Source organism: Labrus mixtus, chromosome 19 (assembly GCF_963584025.1).
Source record: "Labrus mixtus chromosome 19, fLabMix1.1, whole genome shotgun sequence".
In the NCBI taxonomy this organism is placed as follows: domain Eukaryota; kingdom Metazoa; phylum Chordata; class Actinopteri; order Labriformes; family Labridae; genus Labrus; species Labrus mixtus.
The window spans coordinates 7,694,591-7,715,648 of record NC_083630.1 but is presented as its reverse complement, the minus strand read 5'-3'; the positions used below and the strand labels follow the sequence as shown (position 1 = coordinate 7,715,648).

The window sequence follows — 21,058 nt, the reverse complement described above, 5'->3', positions numbered from 1 at the left end:
AGCTGATCCGTCAAACAGTGTAAACTATTGGCCATGATATGACATACACTTTGAAACTTTACTGTAAATCAGTGTGGGATCTCTCATATCTACAGTAAACAAAGAAACAACTTCAAAAATGTAATCTGTTAAAGCACAATACAGAGAGTAGCAATCTTAGAAGTGATTGTGAAAGGGCCTTAACATTCAGGACCCAAGGATGAGCAGTACTGACTCTACCAGCCTGAGTTTAGGACTGTCTCTACCAAGTCTGTAATCCAATTAGAAGTGAATATCTTTCCAATGCTGTTTATAAACCAGGTGTCTGTGTTTCTATCTATCTTGCCGTCTTGCTGTGTGTGTGTGTGTGTGTGTGTGTGTGTGTGTGTGTGTGTGTGTGTGTGTGTGTGTGTGTGTGTGTGTGTGTGTGTGTGTGTGTGTGTGTGTGTGTGTGTTGATGTTTGTTTGTTTGTGGTTGCGTGAGTCAGGGTCCTAACTGTGCAACAGATTTGAACGAGTGTCAGGCGTATTCAGGAACAGTCCAGGGTTGCCAGAATGGAGCAACCTGTGTAAACACCCCTGGATCATTCACGTAAGCATTACACTGCCAATAAAACGTTGTTGTTATGAGATTGAAGACTTAGGTAATGGTTAGAACTCTGGATATTTCTGTGACACATTGTAGAGTTAGTGCTAAGAGTCTGTTCAATAAGTCCTGTACTGTAGATCTAGATATTTTGAGGGTGGTGATAAGTGACGATAATTTTCCTTGACAGTGATCAATGAAATGAGTATAAAATTACAACAGCTTGCCACCATAATGGTTCTCACAGTACCTCGTTTCTGTGCAGTTGTACCTGTCCTCCGGAGTGGTCTGGGACTCTCTGTAGTGTGCGTTATGATGACTGCAGGAATGCTGGACAGGATCTTTGCGTTCATGGCACATGCATTGATGCAGATCGGATAACACCTGGACAGGTGAGCAGTCAGTTAACCCCAACTTATGAAAGCAACTGTTTGAGGCTTGCTTAACACTGATGGTTGTTCTTATAAATAATACCCATAGCACAACCTAATAGAAGAAGAACAAAAACACGCACCCCTCCCCAATTTTAATTTACTTTCAAGGTTAAGCAAAATGAATATCGTGCTTTTATGTGTGGAATTTATTTGGAACCCTGAACGATTATTTTCGCTCCTTGCCACTTCTAAGGTTGAATTATTTCAACATGGGATGTTTCATTGGCTGCATCTTATAGGAGATGTGTTATTTTCCTTTCGTCCTCAATGGAGGGCTCATAATGGGAAAAAAATCTGACTTCGGCCTTTTAGTGCATGTAATCCCCCACTCTCTCCTCCAAAGATTTCCTGTCTCTCTTCATCTGTCCAAGGCAAACATCTGGGAGTTTGACAAAGCCCTATAAATCCTAAATCCTAGCAAAAGACTGACCTTTCATCATTTAGGCATATCATTGTACCTTGGCTGCATAGTTTCAAACAATAGCATCTTTTGATTAATAGTGCAGCCCTCGCTTCTATATTACAGTTCAGTATTATTCCCCTTTGCAGTTCTATTTTCAGGAATATGTTCAACTGGAAGAATGACTTTGGTGGACAGAGTTTTCTTAAGTTAACAATGTGTTTTTTTTCATTATACAGCCTAAATACCAATGTATATGTGAGAGTGGCTGGGAGGCTCCAGCAGGAAACCCGGCCTGTGTGGCTGATGTGAATGAGTGCAACCTACCGGACAAACCTTGTTCATCAAATCCTGTTGTTCAGTGCTACAACACTCAGGGTTCCTTCTACTGTGGAGCTTGTCCTGCGGGTAACACTTTGTTTTGAATGTTTGGCTCTATTTACAAGTGTGTTAACTCAAGTGCTGGCTTCCATGAAGACAGGTTGTCCTGTTTGCATACTCATTACTGTGACATTTCTGTCATCCCACAATGCAATTCAGCTGTTTTGATCTTTCTCAAATTCTCATCACACTCCTTCTGAACTGTAAGTGAGCTGCCCTCAATATTTAAAAAGATTTAAGAGGACCTCATTTGATTATCCAGTTTTTCCTGTCCAAGCTCTCATTGCAAATATTTTCCTTTAAAAGATGTTTTAATTATCCTGCTCCAGCCCTGATAAAATGAGTTTGTAACCACTGTTACTGTTCATGTGGTAGTTTCTAAATTATGTTTGTGTCTACATGAAATCGAAAAAGGCTATCCTTCACTTTAGCCATGATTCCCCACTGTTTGTGCTCACCTGTGCGTAGAAACATATTATTATTACATGAATATGTGCATCTTTGTTCTAATTAATGATACAATGTCTTAGGTTGGCAAGGAAACGGCTACAGCTGTCAGGATGTGGATGAATGTTTGACCAACAATGGTGGCTGCTCCACCGCTCCAATGGTGCAATGCCTGAACACCATGGGCTCTTTCCACTGTGGTCCATGCCCTCCAGGTAGGAGAGGAGGCTGACTGCCAGTGACAGTAGCACAATATGAATCCAAGTTGATTTTTGTTATTTATCTCTCAGCGGTAATGATTGTTCAGAGCAAAATAAGATTAAAACGTACAAATCAACAGACTCGAGCAAATGTCTGAATCTGTGTCAACTTTCCCCTCTCTTAATGATCGATCATGTTTGTGTTCTGCTCATCTGTGCTAAGATAAAACCAGTCCTTGAAGGAGGTCTTGTTTTTGTGCAGGTTATGAGGGGAATGGGAAAACATGTACCCAGTCGAATATCTGCGCTACAAACAATGGCGGCTGTTACCCATTAGCTACTTGCTCCTCCAGCCCAGGTAATTCACACATATGGAATATTTGATCCATGGTAGATGGGGTAGCTGCTTCAAAACACTGTCATGTCATATGATATATCTTAGACAAATTTAGGCAGATTAAAACTGCTGACTTGTAATGTTAGTCTGGTCTATGCTCTGATCCTGCATGCCTGGCAAGTCTCATTTCAAGGGAAGTATCCCTCTGCTGCCTTTGGGTAGTGGTGTGTAATGCGTTCATGGATGCATTTTCTTAGTGCCTCAAGAAGCTCCTATCCCTTGAATTGAAGAGGAGCAAATGTGCAACTTATAACGAGAGTCAATGGAGGCCCAGACCAGAAAATGTTTGTGCCTCGACCAGAAAATACGTGACCAATCAGTAACCTAGGACACATGGAGCATTACTAATCAACATTTAATTGCATTTTACATTACAACACAACATTTACCTTGCTCTTTTAAAAATGGGAATGGCTGTGCAGATTCTGAACTTATCAACCTCTATCTCAATCCCACTGGTGGGCCGCAGTACTGCCTGTTCAGCGAAAGGCCCTCCAAGGAGACTCTCCAGTGCTGTCTTCTTGTGAGGAGTTGGTTCCACAGACTGATTTGCTGTGCTTATCTTTTAACTCCCTCAATCTGTGTCCTCCAAAGACATAAAGCTGGGTAAATCACACAGAGAGGGGTCTCTTCTTGCAAACACTGAAACAATAATAGGCCATAATAAAACTAATTAAACAGACAGGTTACTGAAGTGTAAAGGTGCGCCTCCCCTGAAAGAACATAAAAACAGCTGCACAGCAGAATTTATTGCAGCAGATAAGCGCATCATGACTCGTGCATCGATTGCCTCGGTCTCAAGGTCATTTTCACTGAGCATATTGCACCAATGATATTCAAGCGCATAAACATCCATAACGTTCTCCTGATGCGTGCAGTTTGCTCTAATTTTTCAACTCATTATGTAGATACGCTGTATGTACCTCCACTCTGAACGGAGCTCTGCTGTAATACTGATGGAGCTCAATTTTGAAAAATATAGATGTGTTGATGGGATCAAGCTTCCACCATTGATCCAGCCAGTAAGGGCAACACAGACAGACAAAAAACCTGAATGGAGCCCAGGACTGATTTAATCTCTGTTTGTAACTTTAATCGTAATGCAAAACTAATATTTACAGACTGAGAATGACATCGCTTTTAAATAGTGCAGTGCACTAACTCGCAGCAGACGGTAACTGTTCACTCTGACTGTGCGTGGCTGTCAGCGCTAGTGTTTGTGAAGTACGATTTTTGCAATGAGGCTCAATTTACCTAGAAACGAGCCCAAAATCACTGCATGATGGAATTTACGGGAGCGTGGAGGTTTTTGTCTCATCGATTTGAATTGTCCATATATTGCTATGGTTTTTAATTTCACTGCACAGTTTGTAACATCCTGCTAATGAAGGTCTTTAATGCAAAGAGCAGGAAAAAAGTGAGTGACTGGTCATGTGTCAGGACTGAAGTCTTAATTAACTGTTGGAGATGTCTGAGTGGGTTCCTTTATAAGTTGACCTGAGCAATACGTATTGTCTCTTTTTTTTTTACATGTGCAGTTTAAGACAGAGTCAGACATGATTATGGATACCGTATGTATATCTATTACTCATTAAAATCTTCTATGTCTACCAGGGTCAAGTCTCCCTATATGTACCTGCCCCTCAGGCTACATAGGCAATGGTTACGGACCAACTGGTTGCACCCAGACGAGCAACATCTGTCAAACCAACAACCCCTGTGTCAATGGGCAGTGTGTGGTAAGTGTGTGTGACTGTGTCTATGTTCAAATCTTTTGGAATGACATGTGTCCGCTGAGACAAAGACAAAGAGCTCTCAAAATATTTTCTGCAAACAGCCTATTTGAAGGATAAACGTGACAATCGGGATAGTTATACGTTTGAATTGATCCCACCAACAACACATAAAAAATTGCAGTTCACATTCCTGTCGTGAACGGATTTTCAAATTTTGATTTTGTGATAAGGATAATCTCAAAAAATAACATTTTGACTCAAATACTGTACATCTATTTCAACAAATCTATGGCTGCCTGATTAGTGTATTGCTGCTATCCAATCACAGGCCACCACCTCGGCTCCTGGCTTCATTTGCAATTGCTCCCCTGGATGGCAGGGAGTTAACTGTGACCAGAATATAAACGAATGCTCGAGCAACCCCTGTCAGAACGGAGGAACCTGCACCGACGGCATTAATGGATTCACATGTGCTTGCACTGCACAATGGACTGGCCCCCTCTGCCAGACTGCACAGCAAGGTATTGGCTGGAAATGAAGATAATTACACGAGGGGAAGAGTGGGCTGAAAGGAAGTTAATAAGTGCAAGGAAAAAGGGGCCTAGGATATAAGAATGCAGGGACATTTCTGTTAAATATGTTTTTATCATAAAATAGACACCATTGAATATAAGCTTAAAATCCTTATTCTTAACATCATTACTCTAAATCCATGTTAACATTAATCGCATAATAATCATTATTAGCATTTTCTTGGAAAATGTTTGAGCACTTGGGCGTAGAAAATGTATGAAAAAGATTACTTAATAATTTCAGTTTCATATTGACCTCATATAGTTGTTCTTATTGGAAGAATAATGCTTTTGTGTAATCCCTTATAAGTGTTGCACAAGCTGTGTCTACACTACATGCCATCAGATTGTGGGTAGGATTCCTGGTTTATTCTTTTGATTTTTGTTGGTCCTTCCGACTTAATTATTCAATTTAATGTTGCCATGTCTGTTTTTATAAAGTTTCTACCAGTCTGTAGTTTATTTCAAATACATACCAGGGTACAGTATGATGATGGAACTGGCTGAAAAGAAAATGCAAGTTGCAAGAAAAATGGAAGGACCATGGGAGTGTGTATTGTGTATCAATAAACGCCCTCAATCTTCATAGAGAGAGTCTAACTCTAATGTCATCAAGTGTTATTCTGAATGTGTTCCAGAGTGTGGAGGTTATCTGTCTGGCCCTGCTGGTTCCTTCAGTTTTCCTAACACCCCAGGTCATGATGATTATGATCACCTGGTCAGCTGTGCCTGGGTGATCCGCATCGATCCAAACAAGGTCAGTTCTTTTCCTTTGTAAAAATAAAAGTGCCCTTTCCTGTCATTCGTAAATGAGTTTCTGTGATTCATTCTGAACAGGTTGGCTACTTTGAGCTGCTCAGCTAAGTTAAAGGTCCCATATTATGCAAAACACATTAATATGTGTCCCTAGTCTGTCTACAAACCCCCCAATGACAAGAAAAAAGTGCTTACTCTCCATCCTTTGCCTGCTCCACTTTTCAGAAAATGTCTGCACAAACAGGTTGTTTGGAGATTTTCTCTTTGTGACATCACAAAGGGCAGAAACCACTCCCCCAGGTGGGGCGACACTCCCACAGCTAGGTGTTTGTTCTGCCTCCCCACCGTAAACAATTGGGCATGGTGCAAGAAAGCCCAACCATTGGTTTTGCATTGGTGGATGTGATAATTTTTTTCATTCTAGTGTCATTAAATTCTGTGTTGTTGTTGTTTTTGTTTTTTTTAGATTCTCCGTATAACCTTTCCCTTCTTTCATCTGGAGAGCAGCACCAACTGCAACTTTGACTTCCTTCAGATTCACGATGGGGACAGTGCCTCTGCTCACATGCTCGGGAAATACTGTGGCCAAAATAACCCACAGGAACTCCACAGCTCCCACAATTCCTTGTATTTCTGGTTTCGTTCTGATGGCTCTGTCAGTGGTAGTGGTTTTACAGTCGTGTGGGAGTCTCAGGACCCAGGTAAGGGTCCCAACTACCTATCAGTCAGCCATGAGACAATGCCAAGTCTACAAATAGATACTGAATTGCATTAGAGCTAAAAGCAATATGTGATAAATAATTGACAAATCAATTTCTTTACATTGCGCTGTTCGCTAAGGATAACGGTAAAGTAGCGTTGTACTACATAGTGTGAAGAAGAAAATCCAAAGTGGTCAATGTGCCTGGTCTGTAAAACAACTCTTCAAATTATATTGAAATCTTACTCTCATATTAGTGTGTGGAGGTGAACTTACTGCTCCTTATGGCAATATCAACTCGCCTGGTTACCCTGGACAGTACCCGCCCAGCCGTGACTGCTACTGGACCGTGACTGTGGATCCAGGCCTGCTCATCACCTTTGCATTTGGAACGCTGAGTCTTGAGCATCACACTGACTGCAACTATGACTTCTTAGAGGTACAAACTGCTACTATTTATATCCCAATGCTTTCGTGTAAGAGGTCAAATGGATAAATAGGGCTTTAGATGGACTCAACCGTTAAAGAGTGACAGCCAGATTACGTATTTGTCAAGTACATTATTAAAGCCAATCAAATAAGTCATTATAGTTCAAAGAGAAGATTTTTGTGAGTCAACTAGAACAATGATCTTTCCACCAAATTCTCAAATTTGCAGGGCTGACCCTGGCCAAAGTGGGGCCTGACATACGCCCACTCACCATACACCCACCAGCCATATCGCTCCTCTTCCTGTTTCTCCCTCACTGAGTGGGACCTCATCAGGAGCATGTTTTATTAAATCACCCTAAAATATAACTTTGAATTCATTTTCCCTCATCATCTGTTTTGTACAGCATCATAGGTGAAAGAGGGGGCTTATCAAAAAAATTTAACCAATGGTGTGACGTTAACACCACAGTCAGAGAGTCTAGCTCCATCCCCATGTATATCCATGGCTATGCAGTTCAGTCAGTTTAGTCTGTTGGTGTTTGCTACGCTCAGCCTGCTGCCCCAGCACACACCAACAGACCTAACAAACACTGGCACTGTTTCCTTCTGTATGCCAATAGTGATACACTCCAGGCAACAAGCTCACAATGTTTGTTTCTTTCACTATCTGTTCTTTAATTTATTTACTTTTATGACTCATTGTTGTAGATCCGGGATGGTCTTCTGGCTGAAGACCAAGTTCTGGGTCTTTATTGCAGTACTGCATCTCCTGCCCCCGTGCAAACCACCGGTCCAGCTGCATGGATTCACTTCCATTCTGATTTCAGTGTTTCGGACCAAGGCTTCCACATTACATACACAACATCACCAAGTAAGAAACAGTGCAAGTAAGGTATGGTGTAAAGCCAACAATGAGAGATAATATGCATGCCAATCATATGACAGCTTTGGAAGGCTATTTTTGACACTCCGAGTTGCTAACAGGACAGGGGGAGGTCTATGGATAGGGTTAGGGTTATAGATCCATGTCCTAGCTTTTAACTGGGTTTTAACTGTGACGTTTGATTCAAGTTTCAATTCTTTGCTTCCCGAAATTAAACTCTAATAACTGCTCTTCTATCCCAGGCTCTGTGTCAATTCCCTGCTGTATGCAGATGTGCTGCAATGGCAATGCAACTCCTTACGCAGGTGTTCTTTGTGCTTTAGGTGACCCTGGTTGCGGCGGTACCTTCACAGACAGCGAAGGGATAATCATATCTCCCAATTGGCCCAATGCCTATACCCACAACCGCCAGTGTATCTATTTGATCCGACTGCCAGTGGGAGTGGAGGTGTCCCTTAACTTCACCCACATGGACCTGGAGAGTCACGGCAGCTGTATTTTTGACTATGTGGAGGCATGACTTTTTTATGACTCACAAATGCAATAATAATCCTTCTTATAATCTTTGTCTCTGTCTTTCTAATATTCTTTCTTTTCTTGCAGCCACTTTGCATATCCTTTACCTAAACTGTCTGACTCTCACTGACTACCTCCATTGACTGGCTACCACCCTGTCTTACATGTTTGTTTTCATTTAGTTCAAATGAGTCCTGCTCCTGCACTGTCCTACCAGCGCAGAATTGAGACGACTGTCACTCAGAGTGACCTCAAAGTCGACCTGGCTGTTCAGACAAAGGTCACATGACATGTATTTGATTTTTTTTCCTTCTAGGTTCGTGATGGAAGATTGGAGACTGATGCCCTGATTGGGAAATACTGTGGGAGCTCCTTGCCAGCTCCCATTCGGTCATCCTCCAACTACCTATGGATCCGGTTCAGATCAGACAGCTCAGTCACCCGGGCCGGTTTCAGGGCTGTCTACACTGTTGGTGAGATTCCACACAGAGACACTAGATGTTATCATGTATGTTGGGATGTGAAATCTACTCTATTGATTAATTATTATTGCCAGGATATTTCTCTTATTACATTATTATTACATCATTATTACATCCATAGTACCCAGCAGGTACAGGTAATACGATTAGGTAGACAGACATACAGGACAGAATTTCAGACCATTGCAATATACAAATATACAACACAATCATTTGACTTCATTGCCTACCTCAGAGTTAGAGAGGGGTCCATTTGGCAACCAAGAGACAAGAGAAAAGGTTGCCATGTTGCCACGGGTACGTTAAATAGTGTCATGTCAATTAGGAGCTGGACCAGGGGAGAAGTTGACCTCCGTCTATGGGGATGCATTCAAAGCTAACAGGGAAAAACACTTTGGGCCTTATTTTGAAGGCGTGATGGGGATAGTCTAAAGTGTGTGGCGCAAGGTGATTTGGAGCGTGTCTGACTACATTTAGCTTTTTAGACTCTGTGAGTGCTGGGCGAGAAAATTGACAACTGTGACAGGAGGAAAATAGGAAAGACACCCATACAGTACATGCAGTAAGGTCTACACTACTTCTTACATTTAAGACGATGGATCAATGTGATGAATCAATATTTGAGTCATGTAATGCAAGACAAATTTCTGTGCTAACGGAAAAGTGTTATTTTATCTTATCTTGTGTCGCTTGATGCACAATGCATTTGTTTTTGATGCACAAGTTTTGGGAGAGAAAGACATTTAATAAACCAAAGAGTGGTTACTCAGGTAATACTAATCCTGTGCAAATAGGGTTTAAAGATGAATTCATACACTTCATTCTATTAGCCACAGATTAACCATTGACTTTTTCTCTCCCCAGCTTGTGGTGGAACTTTGTCTGGGACTGGGCAGATACGCTCTCCATACCATCCCAACGCCTATCCGCACAACAAGGCGTGTGAGTGGGTCATCAACCAACCAGAGGGCTACGTGGTCACCCTCAACTTCCTGTCATTTGATGTTGAAGGAGGCTCCTGCCGTTTTGACTTTGTTGAGGTAAATACATTAAAATGGACATGAAACAACCTATGAAGGTTATCAGGGTTCACTTAAGGCAGGCGTCCATTTCTTGTTGATTGATTTTGACATTTCCACAAGACTAAGTTAAAGTTAAATTACCCGTACCTAAAAATGTATCAATATACATTTCATTAGCACTATTTGTACCACAAAATACCACTTTACAAAATGTAGTCAGAGGGAAAGCAACTTTACAAATCACATTAAATGTGAAAGCTTCTTAGAAAGTACTGAACATTTTTGCTCAGAGTGGCAAAACACTGCCAAAAAGTACTTTCTTCATTAGTCAATGACCATGTCTTTGTGAACAATGGGGAACTGAATCATAGTGATGAAACGAAAACAAACAAAGATAAAATAAAAAATTGGGGAAAAGATAAAAACATTTGAAATCTTAATCTTAAAGATTAATCTGCATTTTGCTTCTCGTCTCAAATTATCATACGAGTTGTTATAAGATGTTGCGAGACATTAATTTTTGTCATCCTGTAAAAAATACAAAAAACTTTAAAACAATGTAAATTATAATAGAACTAGTTCAGAGCCTCAGCATAAGCATGTCTGTTTGCTTGCTCTTACATATACAGTATAGTGACACATTATGTTTGTTTTATGTGGAATGAAAATAAAAAAGTAACAATACAGTTAATATTGTGTACAGTATTATGGATGCATGCATTAGAGGGAACATATAGATCAGTTATATGCTGCATTTTTTTCCATCACCTTCCAGGTCAGGGATGGCTCGACCTCTAGCTCTCCTCTGCTTGGAACATTTTGTGGTGTGGCTATTCCCCCCAGGCTTCAGTCAACTCAGAGGTCGATGTATATCTACTTCAAAACTGACGCCTCTATCACCAACCATGGCTTTGAAGCGGCTTATGACTCAGCCTTGGAGGGTAAGAGTTGTATCATTATCCATACATATATATATCCTTATAATAACTTAGCTGTTCTCCATTATGACTATTGGTACTTCTGTTGCTATTTTATGCTTGTGTGCAGTTGAGTTGCTCTAAATGTAGTAAGGTGTACTCTGAATTAACACACAGAATACATTAAAAAGAAAACCTTGCTGGAACCTTTCACAAACTGAACATGCTGTTCTTGACATGACAAGCTCCCTTGAATTTAGTTGAACTTTTTCTTTTATTAACTCTTGTCTTCTTAAGAGCGTCTTAAAGCTCTACCAATCTCTAAAGTTGATATGTTATCCTTGTTTTCCTGCATCAGGCTGTGGTGACACTCTGACCAGTCCTTCAGGCGTCATCACAAGCCCTGGCCATCCCACACAATACCCACATGGTGCCAACTGCACCTGGTACATCAATGTTACCCCGGGCAACATAATCCGGCTGACATTTGACTCCTTCAACCTGGAGTACCACATTAACTGCAACTACGACTACGTGGAGGTGTATGATAATGGCACTGTGCATACTGGAACCAAGATTGGAAGGTACATGATGCTTTATCTGTTTTCATGTTTGTCTGTATGTGTGGTTGTACTTGGTGACTTAATGGGTTCCGGTGCTTTGTTGCAGGTATTGTGGGCGTTCAGTGCCTCCATCTATCACCAGTACAGACAACCAGCTTTCCTTGCTGTTTGTGTCTGACTCAAGTTTGGGCTCTGAGGGATTCTCTGCCAGCTATGTCTCCATTAATGCCACCACAGGTACACATCCGTTAAATAACCGATCAACAGACAACAGGATTAGAACTGAAAACCCTGGGATTCACTGCTATATTTAATTACCAATGCAGAGGCATACAGGTGCACCTAGCTCTTAAAGGCAATGAGGGCTGATACACTCATTGGTTTCATAGAAGCCACTCCACAAATGGAGATCTGGACCTTAGACATACACAAAATATAATTTTGTCTTACTCAGAGTCAAACAGTACAGGTACAGATTTGAAAAAGCTAAATACACTCCTACTCAAAGTGAATCATCACTCATTGGTTAATGAAAGTAGGAGGAAAGCAGGGAGTATACCAGAACTGTGACAGCTCTCATGTGTAGCCATAGTGCTGTCACAAATAGGAAAGACACCTCAAGATGCTCTGCACAAGGCGTATGACAGGGTCCAAAATAATCCAAACATAATATCTGATAGTGTTTTAAAAAGTTCACTCCACAAATGTACTTTTTATTTATTTGGACAAAACAAAAAGTTGTTGTTATAATAAAAATGTTCTGTTTCTAACCTTCTGTTAAATTGTGTGTCTCTCTCTCTCTCTCATCAGACTGTAGTGAGACCTTCACCTCCCCTACAGGATCCTTCTTTTCACCCAACTTCCCTAGCTACTATCCCACTAATAGAGAGTGTGTCTTCAAGATCATTGTGCAGGTCAACATGCAGATTATGCTGAACTTCACCAACTTTGACCTGGAGGGCTCCACTCCCTCTTGCAGCTTTGACTTTGTGGAGATCAGGTAGGGGAAGAATTTCGGTGGTAGAGTTTGGCAGCTTTTGGAGAAGTGAAACTGTTTTATCTGTAAGCATAGTCACAGCCTGAAACCCACTTACAGCTTGACCCTTACCCTAACCCTTAAACGCAAATGACAATCCACAGTTTGTCATGCAACATACATCTATGGCCAGCTTTGTATCAGCCAGGTTGTGGTTATATAGATACCTTTATTTCTTGGATACCAGAATACCTATGTTTTGATCGTTAAAGGTGTCTGTATGTGGTGAAACATCTGTCTTTCTTTATGAAATTTGACCACTGACATTGTCAATTTCCACATCTCTTTCGCAGGGATGGTGGCTATGAGACATCCCCTTTGATTGGCAAGTTCTGTGGGGATCAGGGGCCTCCAGTCCTGGTATCCCATAGTAATCGTCTTTGGGTAAAATTCCGATCTGATTACATCGTTACGCGATCAGGGTTCAACGCGCATTGGGATGGCACACAGACTGGTAGGTGGCTGATATACTTTCAAAGATAGTTTTTCTTTTTTGGGGGGCCTGTCCCTCTGATTTGTTTTTGGTTTTTTTCACAAGGCTGTGGAGGGATGTTGACAACTGCATCTGGAGGGTTTTCCTCACCTAACTACCCCCTGCCATACCACCCCAACACTGAGTGCTACTGGAACATCAGGATCAGCCAGGGCAGCAACGTCCTCCTCACTTTCTCTAATTTCCACCTGGAGTCCAGCTCTTCCTGTTCCTTTGATTACTTAGCTGTGAGTACCAACAGCATATGGATGCATTACACAGCTGTTTGTCCTTTACAGATTTCATTTACTGTATCATATTGAACTGGAATTTCATTTGTAACTCCAGAGGTACCTGAAGAAAAGCCGAGAAAACCTCAAACTCACAGCAGAGCAGATTATTAATTAGGAGTTGGATAGGTACATGTAGCAAACATTAATTCCAACAAATTCATGTTTAATAAAACAATTATAATATATATAGCGGTGACGTCATTAGATTAAAAAAAAAATGATGAGAGCAAAGTTCTCTTGTTATGAGGTGAAAATTTGGCACAATTTCAAAATTAAATGGAAATACAAAGTTACTTTGAATAAGAACAAAAAAAGAACCAACAGAACAAAAAAAAGGCAAAATAAATGTACTAACATCTGGATCATTGAAAGGATTTATATCATTTTCATTTTTTTGATCTATCTTCTATAAGCAATTGACCAGGAGTGTTTTTTATGTCGCTTACTTTGTGCTTGATTTACTAAACATGCATTTGTGTGTGTTCAGGTGTATGATGGCAACAGTACAAGTGCTCCAGAGCTTGCCAGACTGTGTGGCAGTCAGGCGCCCGTCCCCATCAACTCTTCAAGCAACCAGCTCTACGTCAAACTACGCACTGACAGCAGCGTCAGCACTGGAGGATTCCTTGCATCATACACATCAAGTATGAGAAAAGGGGAGGGGGGGATCATTTCTGTAATTAACAATGGGACCCTACCCTGGGCACATCTCCATAGTGCCAGATTAAATATATAAATAAATGTACACATGTATTTATATTTAGGATTCTAGATATACACACATATATTAATCCAACAATTTAATTTAATTGACTGTGTTTGTTTTTAGACTGCAATGGGGTGCTCATCTCAGGCCGACACTCAGGAATGGTGGAGTCACTGAACTTCCCCAACAACTACCCAGCCAACTCGCTGTGCAGCTGGACCATCCAGGCCACCAGTGGAAACACCATCAACTACACATTTAATGCCTTCCAGATGGAGGGCAGTAGTTGTTACTATGACTACGTAAAGGTACATAGATAAAAAACTATTCAACAATATTGGATCCAAATTCCACACTCACTGTGCCACTACACCTTGGTTGAACAGTTTTTTCTTCTCTCTCTCTCTCTCTCTCTCTCTCTCGCTCTCTCTCTCTCTCTCTCTCTCTCTCTCTGATATAACTGGGGGGTTTCACACCTTCATATGTGCTTGTAGTTAGCCCCAGAGACTTGTGCCGGTCTCAGAGTTCTTCTGGTCTTGTTTTGCTTCTTAAGAATGCATAAGCAGGTTTAATGGTTTCTAAACTGGATTGATATCAGACATTATTCAAGGACATCTCCAGCCTTCCTTCAGTACAGGGGTTAATCTCTGAGCTGGTTTATGTTTGAAGAGGGTCCAAAAAGAGAGGGACCTCTTCTCTTGTGGTCTGTTCCAGCAACTGTCAACCTCCCAAGTCATAGTGCACAAAATTAACTCCACTAATCCTATAACTGTCTATGTCATGTTACAAACCATAGATGTAGGCAATACTTAATTTGTCTTCTCTAAATCTGTTATTTTTGTCAGCCCAAATGAAGGGAATTGTTTTTTGTAACGCTTACTAATACCCCTCTCTACTATATTGTTGTCCTAGCTTTATAATGGACCTAACGCGCAAGCCCCTCTGATTGGCACATACTGTGGGAACAACCCCCCTCCAGCCAACGGCACAACAAGCTCAACCCTCACCGTGGTGTTCAGATCAGACCCCTCTGTGTCATTGTCTGGCTTCCAGATGATGTGGTACCAAAACGGTAAGAAAATGTTTTTTTTTTTCTTGTTGGTGAGATCAGATCAACAGAACAATCTTTATTGTTTGATGTCAGTTTTTTTTTTGTGTCATTTCAATCCCTGTTCAGTCGCCTTTTTTTTCTACTTACTATAGTTGTAACCAATGAGCAGAACTAATTCAGAGTTCACATATCAGTTTACAACCAATCCTGTTTATTTTAAAATTCTTATGTACATTCAACCTAATAACATTTCAAATAACCAGCCGTAGCCTGATAAAAAATTAAACTTACACCTCCATCAAATAAATCCCAAGTCCTTAGTATAAGTGCAGATGAATGCAAATTACCTTTTCACCTTGGTTTTGTAATAAAACACACATGAATTAAAAATGAACGCTGTATGGACATAACATAATTAATAACTTGCCTCTGGCATTGAACCTGATGTCTTCCATAAATCCAATTGTAAATTCTACCTGAAAAAATAGAGAGTCTTTTCTCAGTCCATGAAAAATAAAGAGTACAGAACGGTCTTCATTCCAAGAATGTCAAAGGTGTCCTTTAATTGTCTTTAAACAAAAAAGTGAAGTGCTGGTTCAGCAAAAACTAAATTATATATAGCTCCATATATAAAATGTAAAGGGGGTTGTTTTTCCTGCATTACTCAAAGAGATCCAGAAGATGGTATAGTGGTAGCTATCCACCTCAACGGCCACAGTTAAACAGAAGCAGTCTCTTACAGCAGGGTTCATCATTTAGACATTTCCAAACACTCCAAACCATTTGATACTGACACTAAAGTTCCCTCTCCATGTAGGTTGTGGTGGGGAGCTCTCTGGTCCCAGTGGCTCCTTCAACAGCCCAGGCTACCCAATCAAGTATCCAGAAAACCGCGAGTGTATCTGGTATATCACTGCATCATATGGCAGCAGCCTGACCATTACCATCCATGAGTTTGATGTGGAGTTTCACCAAGACTGCAACTATGACGTGCTGGAAGTAAGATATTGATCATCTCCCTGTTAGGCTTTGTCCAATGAATAGTTCACAAAAAAAGCTATTGAAGTGATCATTGCAACATTGCTTTAGTTTGTAAAATCAGAACAGAGGATTAGTTCTTAAAGGCTAAAGGGTCATATGAATAGTTTATGGCTAACTTTCCTAAAATGGATTTGTATCCTCTTAAAGTGGCTTTCAAAGAATTTGCATTTGGTAATGATTTTGGTACCCTGGTTTTAAAAAGTTATTGACCTCTAAGCCCTTTACTTAGGTAGCTTGTGGCCATTCAGCATCAGTTATACTTGAGATGGTTAATTGCCTTTTGACAATAACCTTTGACTTTCCTTCAGGTGTTTGGTGGTCCGGACTTATTGGCCCCTCGACTGGCTAGGCTCTGCACCACTACATCAAGCCCAATGCAAGTCTCGAGCACTGGCAACCAGCTCACTGTGCGTTTCAAGTCTGACGCCTATGTCAGTGGTAGAGGTTTTAATGCAAGCTGGGTTGAAGTCCAGGGAGGTGAGTGGACTTCACTTATCGATTCCCCTTTGTGATACCTCTGTACCAATATACAACAGAATAGGGAATGTTATGGACTGTATGGGTCTATTTTTGGAAAGTGATTATCAACATAGGGTGACTTTAACCTCATGTACATAAGAAAAGTTAAGTTACAAGTTGATACAAGAAATGAAGCCAAACATCATGACAGATAGAGGAACATAATCAGTCGGGTAATTTTTCAGAATGGCCTAAAGCGATTTTTCTTTATTTAGCAAGAAGAATTTTTTGTAAGCCAAATTTAAACGGGTTAAGGAAACTGTAGCTGCCATCATTAGCATCATCTCATACTGATTTTGTTATATTATTTAAAAAATAATCAGAGACAAGCTCTGCACTTCAAACCAGCACCTACAATATACTTCTTAGTAAAGCCTAATCACCTGTGTTTCTTCCTGCAGGCTGTGGAGGCCCCATCACAGCTCCATCAGGGGAGATCCATTCTCCTTTGTATCCAAGCAGCTATCCTAACAATGTGGACTGCTCCTGGGTGATCAGTGTGGATCAAAACCACCGTGTGTTATTCAACTTCTCTGACCTGGATATGGAACATCATAGTGACTGCATTTGGGACTATGTGGCGGTGAGTGACTGATTTCAACACTTTTTTTTAATGAAGAACATTTTACATCGTCATTTTTTTTTTTTTTACTGATTTGCAATCAACCTGGGCCTTCATCAAATACATTCTGAGAATACTCTGAGAGCATAGCTTCCTTTTTGTTTTTTTAAACTAGGAGTTCTTGCTTAGGAGTGATGTAGAAACATTCTCAGAGCTCAACTCGGAGCTCTTAGTGAGGAGGCGTGGTTGATCCTGTAGGAGCCAAAATGCTTGGTTTTGATCACATGAATCCAATTACCTGCCTTGGCTTTAGCAGCACAAGTCAAGACTCCACCCAGTGTTCAGTATCAGAATTACACCCAAAATACAAATTCACAGTGTTGTGTTAGGTTTCTTGTAAGGATCATTTAGATGTCTGGATGTGAGGTTCTCAGAGAAACAAACTCTGGGCATTTCTGCCTTCATTTCATGTAAAGCTGTAAAAAGACAGAGGATGTAGGGTCATGCAACAATGGTGTTCTTCAAGATCTCTGAATATTTAACTTTTAGTGACAGCTATACTTTATAAAGCAATTTATTTGCTGTACCTACCGCTACTTTGTCGTCTTGCCGAAATAATTATAATCACCATGAGGTTTCATGATATCGTAGACGCTAGGAAAGTCTAATATATACACTCCTGACTATATAGACGACATAGAATCCTGCAAAAATAAGCTGTAATTAGTAGCTGCCTTAGTTTGAACTTTGGGAACTTAAGCTGCACTGCTTCTCATGGGCTGGCTGACACCTTGTTCATTGCCTTGCTTGTTTGTTGTATGTATTGGTGTATTGGTGGCTAAGTTTATTGTCAGTCAAACACATAAGCACATTCTTTACCTTTTAAGATACATAACCTTTCTGAATCCATGTGTTTCAACCACTCAGATCCATGATGGTCCAACCATGTCTGCTCCTCTGCTTGCCCGGGTGTGTGGCACCAGTGCTCCTCCAGCCATCACCTCAACGCAGAATACCATCTATGTCCGCTTTAGGTCTGACTCCAGTAACAGCCACCGTGGCTTCAGTGCTCGCTTCTCTGAGGGTGGGTTTCTTCAACCTGTTAAAATCATGAAACATGGATGAAATATTAAATCTGTCAATCCTTTTAAATACTTGTTTATGCTCTGCCAAACCAATGGATCCATAATCCTTTTTTATCACCACAATACCAAATCACAAGATTATTATTATTGTATATAAATGACAATTTCTTAGGAAGCAGTCTAGATCCCCTGATTATTTCTTAATTTGAGGTTGATCAAAATTATACAGGAGGGCTTAAAAGAGAGAAATCCATAATAAAAATTCTAACCAATGGCTGAGTTAAACAGCTTAACCGTTATCTTGAGGGAGAAGCTGACTGTGTCGTTTTGTTTTTTTCGTTTCACCAGCTTGTGGTGCAACCATCATAACAGACGATTTGGGAGGGGCTATTGCGTCACCACGGTACCCAGCTCTGTACCCTCCTAATCTGAACTGTAGTTGGATCATCAAAGCACAGGAACCATGTGAGTTTTGTCAGTCAGTGGCCCGTACTAGACAACCTTTAGATTGTCGTATAAAAAAAGTGTACTTTAAACCTTTGATTTGTCTCTCTTTGGGCAGTCAACCATGTGACCCTGTCATTCACTGACTTTGAGGTAGAGATGATCAACTCAGACTGCACCCATGACTCTGTGAATATCCTGGATGGAGACAACTACCAGGCACCTTCCATAGGTAGTTGTACTGCTTGTGTGTGGGTGTGATTGTGTGCCTGTGTGAGAGAAAGGAAACAAGAAGAGCGTTGCTGGGTTTCTTATTCCTCTAATATCTTCTATGTTAGGTTGTTTTGTTTAAAGCCTCGTAAAAACATGTGACATTTTTGTCAGGTACCTACTGTGGCTCTGAAATACCTCATCCAGTTACATCCTTCAGTAACTCTCTGGTGGTCAACTTCATCTCCGACTACTCCGTCTCCAAAAAAGGATTCAGAGCCACCTACTCAGCATCCACCTCCAGTAAGCTACACTGTGACATACTGCTCAAAGTGTTAAGACACAAACACTGTTCAAGTCATTATTTTCATTGTCACAAGATCTCAAGAAAGCTCATTCTTTTCTGCTAAGGCTGCGGAGGAGATCTGGTGATGGAAAGTGGTGCATTCAACAGTCCCAACTATCCAGACGCCTACCCTCCCAATGTGGAGTGTGTGTGGACCATCAGGAGCTCACCAGGGAACCGTCTGCAGCTCTCATTTATGTGCGTAAATCTCAGCGCGGAGAGTCTTTGCTTTTTCTGTATCCCACAACCCTTGACCGTCTTCAGTGTCCCAGAGCCGATGGTGCCGTCTTCGGATGATTTGTTTTAAACAGCCAGCAGTGCAGAAATCTTTGAATTATTCTGTTTACAACAGAAAACAATAGAGAGAATAAGCAAATCCAGAAAAATAGATTAATGTAAGATTCTTAGAAAATAACTATCTCTTTAAGGTTATAAAACAAAAACAACTATTTTCAATGTTAGCTTTATTTTACTGATTAATTTTCTGGTCATTCCTAAAAAGAATCTTTCCCCCCTCCCACCGGGTCTTGCTGGTCTCTTTTAAGCTTATTTGAATTTACTGGAAATGGGTTTTAAAAAACCCTATTGGGCTTTATGTGCAGTTGTTATTAAGAGATGACAACATTCCCTGTTCAAGCATTTGAATGTTTCACACTTGTTTTAGTGCCTATATGGCTGATGATACCATATGAACATGTGTTAATGTTAGCCTCCTTGTGTTTTGTTTAGTATCTTTAGTCTTCAGGGAGACTATGGCTGCCAAAATGACTACGTGGAAATCAGAGAAGGCAACTCTACTGGGACTCTTGTTGGGCGCTTCTGTGGAAACTCGCTTCCCTCCAACTACACCTCTGTGATTGGTCACATCTTGTGGGTTAAGTTTGTCTCTGACGCATCTGTCAGCGGAGCAGGATTCAGAGCCACCTTTTCACACTGTGAGTATTTCAGTGTGCAGACAAACCGGAACATTTATATTAGAGTGGTGAATGCGCTATTGTAACTACTTGCACCTTGTGGATATACATTTTCCTTGCCATTTCTGTGAAACTAGCTAGCTATATTTAGTTAGAAGATTTAAATAATGTGCAACAGGTTTCACAGGAAGAGAGCATGCGAGGAAGGTATGTAGGTAGACAGGCAGGAGTACCTAACATTGTATTTGGTCCTAATGAAATGAAATGATTACAGTCTAGACATCACATTGTTATGAGCTTTTCATTCATAAGAGCTGTTGGGATTCAAAGTGAATTTCATCCAAAAGTGCATGTATATTCCAGAGTCCAAAAAAGTGTTTTTTATAAGCCACTGAAGGTTGTTGATTAAGTTGACTTAGCAAACATGATGCTGCGGCATAATGGCACATGTACTTCTTTAATTACATGTTAGGATAAAACAATTAATTAAGTGTTAAAACTACAGGACAAAACAGACCTTTTTCTTTTAACTCTGTGAGAAAGGCGAGGGACCTACAGCCAACTCTGTTTATACCAACCCTGACGATCTAGCCCCAGGTTTAACATTTGTACAGCAACCCATTTTTCTTCATTCCCTGATAACATTTCAGGAATCCCTCAAATAATGTGGAGAGAAATGCATGAATCCAACACCGTCTTTTCCCTTTTCTCTAGTGTATGGTAACGATGTGACAGGGGAGTTTGGGCAGATAGCATCCCCACTGTATCCCAGAACATACCCCATGAATTCCCACTACCGCTGGACCATAACTGTGGAGGGAGACAGCTTCGTCCAGATTCGCTTCTTGGACATAGACATAGAGGACCTGTATGACTGCTACTACGACCATCTCAAAGTAAGATTGTATGAGGTCACAATCGCGGTGTCGAGTAATTCCAATATTTTGTTTGACAGTGAGAGCCGGGTGATGGCAAA

General features: G+C 40.8%; 1 protein-coding gene across 1 annotated transcript in view; it reads left to right on the top strand.

Moving 5' to 3' along the window:
* The window catches only part of cubn (cubilin (intrinsic factor-cobalamin receptor)), a 46,442-nt gene that overhangs the window by 4,697 nt on the left and 20,687 nt on the right, over positions 1–21,058 (top strand). The window contains exons 6-38 of the mRNA XM_061064802.1: positions 468–571; positions 831–957; positions 1,639–1,807; positions 2,311–2,442; positions 2,690–2,785; positions 4,439–4,563; positions 4,889–5,081; positions 5,771–5,889; positions 6,355–6,589; positions 6,846–7,027; positions 7,729–7,891; positions 8,227–8,417; positions 8,736–8,892; positions 9,766–9,941; positions 10,699–10,864; positions 11,199–11,424; positions 11,510–11,640; positions 12,214–12,403; positions 12,733–12,893; positions 12,978–13,159; positions 13,692–13,848; positions 14,034–14,218; positions 14,823–14,982; positions 15,779–15,960; positions 16,311–16,479; positions 16,923–17,104; positions 18,011–18,167; positions 18,517–18,633; positions 18,731–18,844; positions 18,997–19,125; positions 19,234–19,366; positions 19,898–20,103; positions 20,797–20,978. Of these exons, the coding sequence (XP_060920785.1) occupies positions 468–571; positions 831–957; positions 1,639–1,807; positions 2,311–2,442; positions 2,690–2,785; positions 4,439–4,563; positions 4,889–5,081; positions 5,771–5,889; positions 6,355–6,589; positions 6,846–7,027; positions 7,729–7,891; positions 8,227–8,417; positions 8,736–8,892; positions 9,766–9,941; positions 10,699–10,864; positions 11,199–11,424; positions 11,510–11,640; positions 12,214–12,403; positions 12,733–12,893; positions 12,978–13,159; positions 13,692–13,848; positions 14,034–14,218; positions 14,823–14,982; positions 15,779–15,960; positions 16,311–16,479; positions 16,923–17,104; positions 18,011–18,167; positions 18,517–18,633; positions 18,731–18,844; positions 18,997–19,125; positions 19,234–19,366; positions 19,898–20,103; positions 20,797–20,978 (5,298 nt within the window). The remainder of the gene's footprint in view (positions 1–467; positions 572–830; positions 958–1,638; positions 1,808–2,310; positions 2,443–2,689; positions 2,786–4,438; positions 4,564–4,888; positions 5,082–5,770; positions 5,890–6,354; positions 6,590–6,845; positions 7,028–7,728; positions 7,892–8,226; positions 8,418–8,735; positions 8,893–9,765; positions 9,942–10,698; positions 10,865–11,198; positions 11,425–11,509; positions 11,641–12,213; positions 12,404–12,732; positions 12,894–12,977; positions 13,160–13,691; positions 13,849–14,033; positions 14,219–14,822; positions 14,983–15,778; positions 15,961–16,310; positions 16,480–16,922; positions 17,105–18,010; positions 18,168–18,516; positions 18,634–18,730; positions 18,845–18,996; positions 19,126–19,233; positions 19,367–19,897; positions 20,104–20,796; positions 20,979–21,058) is intronic.